The 6,426-nt window shown below is 42.5% G+C and overlaps 1 protein-coding gene across 1 annotated transcript in view; it reads right to left on the reverse strand.

Moving 5' to 3' along the window:
* LOC110099980 overlaps positions 1–4,838 on the reverse strand; it is a 7,577-nt gene extending 2,739 nt beyond the window's left edge. Inside the window, exons 1-3 of the mRNA XM_028700820.1 lie at positions 3,788–4,838; positions 2,921–3,357; positions 22–2,743 (exon numbers count right to left, since the gene is read on the reverse strand). Of these exons, the coding sequence (XP_028556653.1) occupies positions 22–2,743; positions 2,921–3,357; positions 3,788–4,838 (4,210 nt within the window). The remainder of the gene's footprint in view (positions 1–21; positions 2,744–2,920; positions 3,358–3,787) is intronic.
* Between the last annotated feature and the right edge of the window lie 1,588 nt (positions 4,839–6,426).

Raw genomic sequence — 6,426 nt, forward strand, 5'->3', positions numbered from 1 at the left:
GAAAACATTTTTCCTTGAAACTCTTGAGGTAAACCGCCCGCTTAATCTTAGAGGAAATGACATTAATGCTTTCCAAACAGTTTCCAAATAATCTGTCGTTTCTGGATCTCCATATGAAGTAAACAATAGCAGACAGAGTTAAAAAAGAGTAATTCTTCCTGTTGCTAACAGTTTCCTCAACCTCAATATCATTAAAGGTTTGCCATAAATTAGGCCTAAACAGCGTGGATTGCATTCTGGGAAAGAACCTCAGCAGGATATTAAATGAGAAATCACATTCAAAGAACAGATGGTTCTGAGTCTCTATATTGGTTTTGCAAAAAACGCAGAGGGGGCAAACCGGGATGCCCCTAGCGGCGAGAACAGAGGCAGTTTTGAGGCCATCCCTAAAAGCAGTCCAGGAGTAAACAGCAAACCGAAGGGAGCTGTGTTTATGCCAAACAAAATTATGCCAATTAACCTTCTCCACATCCTCATAGAAGTCATGAATAAATTTTTTGAAAGAAGGTTTAGAAGGTGCAATCCAACAACAATCTTCCTGCCCAGCAGAAAAGGGGACGGACCGAATCAAATCAGCAATATGGGCAGGCAAAGAAGCAGGGAGAGTCCAGGTACCGTTAGATATGTGATTACAAACAGGCACATTAGCTTTGGAAATAAAAAAATCAAGCTGATTCTGCTTCAGACGATCAGCCACCGATAAACCAAGGCACCAAGGATCCCAGTAAAAAGAAAGATTACTAGAAGGAATAATTTTGAAGTTCAAAGAATGCAAAAGGCTCTTAGTCACATCACATAAGTTTTTCCAATAAACAGAGCATTTAGTAATCTGAGTATTCCAAATGGATCCATATTTTTCTTTCCACCAACAGAAAAGATAACTTTTAGAGCTATAAAACCTCCATATAACTTTGCAGCCACAAGCATAATATAAAGCTTCAATAGAAGGGGTGCCCAACCCCCCATAAATCTTAGGTTTGTAGGTATACTTCCAAGAGATGAGGTGCATTTTACGTTTTTGAATCTCCCCATAAAAAAGAAATCTAGAGCAGAGGCTTTTAATCTTCTTGATACAGGTTTTGGGAAGCAGAGTCCCACGGACCCAGTACAGCAAGATGCTGTTAATGGTGTGTTTAAGGTATTGCAGTCTACCGGCCATAGAGAGGGATCTCGCTTTCCAGCCTTCCAAGGATGCCGTGATCTTATGCATAAGGGGCTGAAAGTCAACAATTTTCAGTTTCCTATGGAAAATAGGAATGCCCAAATATTTAATAGGACTGGAGGATATGGGGATATTCAAGGTATTACTAATAGCCTGCTCCTGAGTAGAGTTCTTAGAAAAAACAATTTTGCTTTTGCTGCTATTGACCATTAAACCCGAGAGATTAAAGAAGTCATCAAGGATGCAGTTCAATTGCTGAGCATTCTCCCGAGTAGCTTTAGAAGAAACTAATAGGTCATCCGCGTATAAGAGATGTGAGAAATAGGTGCTGCCAGCTTTCAGACCCAAGAGAGAGTTATTGTTGGTGGCCTCTTCAAAAAGAGAGGATAAGCAGTCCATAGCAATACAAAACAGATAAGGGGATAACGGGCAACCTTGCCTCAGGCCCGAAGAGGAAGAAAAGTATCCTTTAAGCCCCCCATTAATGGAAACTGAAAAGTAAACGTCAGAGATATAGCTATGGATCCAGGAAACAAAGATTTCAGGGAATCCCTTGGCAAGCAAACGATCAATCAGGAATTTTCTAGAAACCGTGTCGAATGCCTTGTGAATATCAAATTTAGCACAGAAAAATTGATCTTTGTGACTGGAATTGAATTCTTTGAGAAGCTCGTCCGCTAAAAGGATATTATCATAAATAACTCTATCCTTAATGAAACCTAATTGGCTTGGATGTATAATAAAAGGCATAACATCTTTCAAACGATTGGCAAGAATCTTGGCTATAATCTTATAAAAAGTGTTGCATAGGGAGATAGGCCGGTAATCTGCAATGTCTTGAGCATGAGGCCTTTTGGGTATGAGAGCTATAGTCGTAGCTTTAGCATGCTTAGGCATAGTACCAGTCAAGAAGAAAGACATCACAGCATCAGTAAGTTGGCTTCCAATAGTATTCCAAGTGGTTTTGAAAAATTCAAATGTGTAACCATCAGGGCCGGGAGCCGAGCAGGTAAGGGAGGAGAAGATAACATTCTTAATTTCTTCCACAGAGACAGGAGCAACCAAGCCGGGAATGGAGCTAGAAGGGAGCAAGTAATGAGTTGGAGGAGCCCTGCTAGAATGAGTAATAGGAGCAGCCGAATTAAAAACCTTTTGAAAATGATTGACATTAATGGCCCTATTAATGTCAACTGGATTAGAAAAAGTCCCCTCAACCGTAGAAATGCATTTGATTTGATTTGAATTATGTCTGACATTAATCCTGGAATATAAAAACTTCAAATCATCCTCCCCATTCGAAAGCCACTTAGCTTTAGCCCTTTGAATAATCCAGGACGACCAATCAGAGTTTTTAACCGCAAGCTTGTGGTTAATATCTTTAAGAGCCAGATTGAGATCAGAATCGAGTGGATTAGCCTGGATTTGACATAAAAGATTGTTTTGCAAGAATGTAAGATCAGAAATATCAATTTGAAGGGAGTTGGAAGTGACCCAATTCTTGGATTTCAAACTAATCTTAAGAGTCTTAAGCTTCTGGAGAAAAGCATGAATGAGACTGCTATGAAATCTTTGAGAGAAGACCTAAATAAGAGAATCCCAAAACTCAGAGTTAGCCAGCCAATAATTCTTAAAAAGAAATCTATGGTTCTTGCGTTTACTTTGATCCATTTGTAAAATGATAGGAGAATGATCAGAAATCTGAGGGTTGTCCACAAGATAAAAGGATGAAGGAAAATTTCCAAGCCAGCAGTCGTTAACCAACATCCTATCTAATTTAATGTGGATTGGGTTATCGGTCCTTTGGTTATACCAAGTAAAATAATGCCCAATGGAAGACAGATCATGAACATCAATATTAAATATCAAATTGTTGAAATCAGCCACTTTGCTGTTAGAAAGTAGAGAACCACCGGCCTTCTCATTAGAGGATCTGCAGCAGTTAAAGTCCCCTAGGATAATCCAGGGGGAAGTAATACCAATGGCAATATCAGCAAGGTCTTTCCATAACATAAGCCTTTCCTCCAAAGCATTAGAAGCATAAACGACAAAAACACAATAAGCTTCCGTAGTGCCAGAAAAAACCGATCCATGAATTAATTGGCTTGAAGTAAAAGCGGGTTTGAAACTCACAGAAGAAGAGTTCCACTTAATCCATATGCGACCGGGGGAGGCATAATCAAAATTATCATAAGAGCCTTCAACAGAGAAAACAGAATGAGAAGAAATAAACCAGGGGTTGCGGAGAGAAGTCGGAGAGATTCTTGTTTCCAGTAGGAAGAGCAAGTCTAGGTCAAAGGTTTTGACTAAGTTTTTACAACATAAAACTTTGTCGGGGCTATTGAATCCACGGGTGTTCCAGGAAGCCAGGAGGGGGAAGCTGGTCATTGGGATTTTGAGGTGGGTGTTGTGGCCTTTTTGGCCGATTTGGCTCTTGTCGATTTGGCTGTGGAATTTGTGTTGACAATTGGTTGTTTGGTTTGACTATTACTGGTGGCCATGGTTTTATTGGATGTATCTGCTGGGTTGTCCGGGTTATCGTGGGGGTTGGAAGAGGAAGAAGGTAAGGTAATTACTTGGGAAGTGGCTGACTCAGGAGCCGGGTCTTGGTCATTAAGGGCGTCAAACTTGTTTTTAGTGAGTTTTTAACCGCAAGCTTGTGGTTAATATCTTTAAGAGCCAGATTGAGATCAGAATCGAGAGGATTAGCCTGAATTTGACATAAAAGATTGTTTTGCAAGAATGTAAGATCAGAAATATCAATTTGGAGGGAGTTGGAAGTGACCCAATTCTTGGATTTCAGACTAATCTTTAGTGTCTTAAGCTTCTGGAGAAAAGCATGAATAGGACTGCTGTGAAATCTTTGAGAGAAGACCTGAATAAGAGAATCCCAAAACACAAAGTTAGCCAGCCAATAATTCTTAAAAAGAAATCTATGATTCTTGCATTTGCTTTGATCCATTTGTAAAATGATAGGCGAATGATCAGAAATCTGAGGGTTGTCCACAAGATAGAAGGATGAAGGAAAATTTCCAAGCCAACAGTCGTTAACCAACATCCTATCTAATTTAATGTGAATTGGGTTATCGGTCCTTTGGTTATACCAAGTAAAATAATGACCAATGGAAGACAGATCATGAACAGCAATATTGAATATCAAATTGTTGAAATCAGCCACTTTGCTACTAGTAAGTAAGGAACCACCGGCCTTCTCATTAGGTGATCTGCAACAGTTAAAGTCCCCTAGGATAATCCAGGGGGAAGTAATACCAATGGCAATATCAGCAAGGTCCTTCCATAACTTAAGCCTTTCCTCCAAATCATTAGACGCATAAACGACAGAAACACAGTAGGTTTCCGTAGTGCCAGAAAAAACCAATCCATGAATTAATTGGCTAGAAGTAAAAACAGGTTTGAAACTCACAGATGAAGAGTTCCACTTAATCCATATGCGACCAGGGGAGGCATAATCGAAATTATCATAAGAGCCTTCAGCAGAGAAAACAGTGTGAGAAGAAATAAACCAGGGGTCGCAGAGAGAAGTCAGAGAGATTCTTGTTTCCAGTAAGAAGAGCAAGTCAAGGTCAAAGGTTTTGACTAAGTTTTTACAACATAAAACTTTGTCGGGGCTATTGAATCCACGGGTGTTCCAGGAAGCCAGGAGGGGGAAGCTGGTCATTGGGATTTTGAGGTGGGTGTTGTGGCCTTTTTGGCCGATTTGGCTCTTGTCGATTTGGCTGTGGAATTTGTGTTGACAATTGGTTGTTTGGTTTGACTATTACTGGTGGCCATGGTTTTATTGGATGTATCTGCTGGGTTGTCCGGGTTATCGTGGGGGTTGGAAGAGGAAGAAGGTAAGGTTATTGATTGGGTAGAGGATGACTCAGGAGCGGGGTCTTGGTCATTAAGGACATCAAACTTGTTTTTTGTCGGGACAGGTGGGGAGGTAGACACAGTGGTAGGTGAAAAAGTAATGGTGTTGGGTGAGGGAGGAGTAAAGTCTTCTGAAGGGGAATTAAGGTTAGGAATGAGGGGGTTTATTTCAACAGTTGCAGAAGCAGGGGTTGTTGAAAGAGAGGTGGATGGTTTGGTTGAAGGAGGCTGTGGTTGAGGCTGTGGTTGAGGCTGAGGCTGCGGTTGAGGTAGCTGCTGGGGCTGCGGCTGAGGCTGGAAGGTAGAGGAGCTGGGAGGTTTAGGAATGTTCAGTCTAGGGGGAAGTTTCCGGGGTTTACGACTAGTGCTTCTACCACGGTTTTGGGATGTTTCAGTGGTCTGAGGGGTTGGGTTTTTAGGACAGGCATTAGGGGCATGCATGATGGAGTTACAAAAGGAACAGTGGGTAGGCTTCCAGTCGTAGAGCACGGTGAGGGGAAAGGTTTTGTCATCCACCGTGTAGTAGATCACATCCGGTAAGGGGGAGGAGCTACTCACCTGAACACACACCCGAGCAAAGGTGAGCCTCGTTTTGGCAGCTGTTAGAGTATCAACAGCAAGCGGGATGCCGACGCAGCTCGCAATCTTTGAGATCCCCTCCGGCGTCCAGCAAGACAGAGGGAAATTTTTAATTTTGATCCACAGGGGAATCGAAGGGAACTCCTCGTGAACAGGGATGAAATCCGGAGTCCACTTCTGTAGGATGAATGGTTTTCCAAAGAAGAACCAAGGGCCACCCGACCAGGCCATGTCAAAATCCTCCCGGTTGTTGAACTTGAGGAGAAAGAACCCATCGTCTAAGGTAAGCAGAGAGAGGGATCCTTTCAAGTTCCAGGCTTTTTTGATTGTTGCGAGTAAAGCTTCATAGTACGGACGCCTTCCAATGGAGTAGCCGACTAGAGAGAGGGACCATTCAGATGATCCAGCGGTGAACTGAGCGGAGGTGAAATGAGCAGTGGCATTCTCAGTGGGGAAGTGAGAGATAGAAGAGGTGAACTCATTGGAAACAAGGGGCTGGGTAGCAATAAGGCTCTTCCAATCTCTAAGAAGGAGAGTGGAAGAGGAGGATGAGGGGGTGTAGAGCGGAGGGGGGAGGATAGCGGAGGACATCCCAGGGGAGATCCTCCCCAAGGGGAAGGCGGTGGCGGCCAGAAAAGCACGGAGCAAGACAAACCCTAGCAGAGCATAATCTCGCAAAACTAGATTAAAGCTTTATGTTTTCCTGCTCCGTCTTTATCAGTTCCCCCAGCTTGTTGATGCTTTTGATGGCCGCAAGGACGGATAGTGTGGAACCGAAGTTCCATTTGGATTTGCAATGGATGGCGCATCAGAAC

The sequence above is a fragment of the Dendrobium catenatum genome, unplaced genomic scaffold (assembly GCF_001605985.2).
Source record: "Dendrobium catenatum unplaced genomic scaffold, ASM160598v2 fragScaff_scaffold_1595, whole genome shotgun sequence".
Taxonomy (NCBI): domain Eukaryota; kingdom Viridiplantae; phylum Streptophyta; class Magnoliopsida; order Asparagales; family Orchidaceae; genus Dendrobium; species Dendrobium catenatum.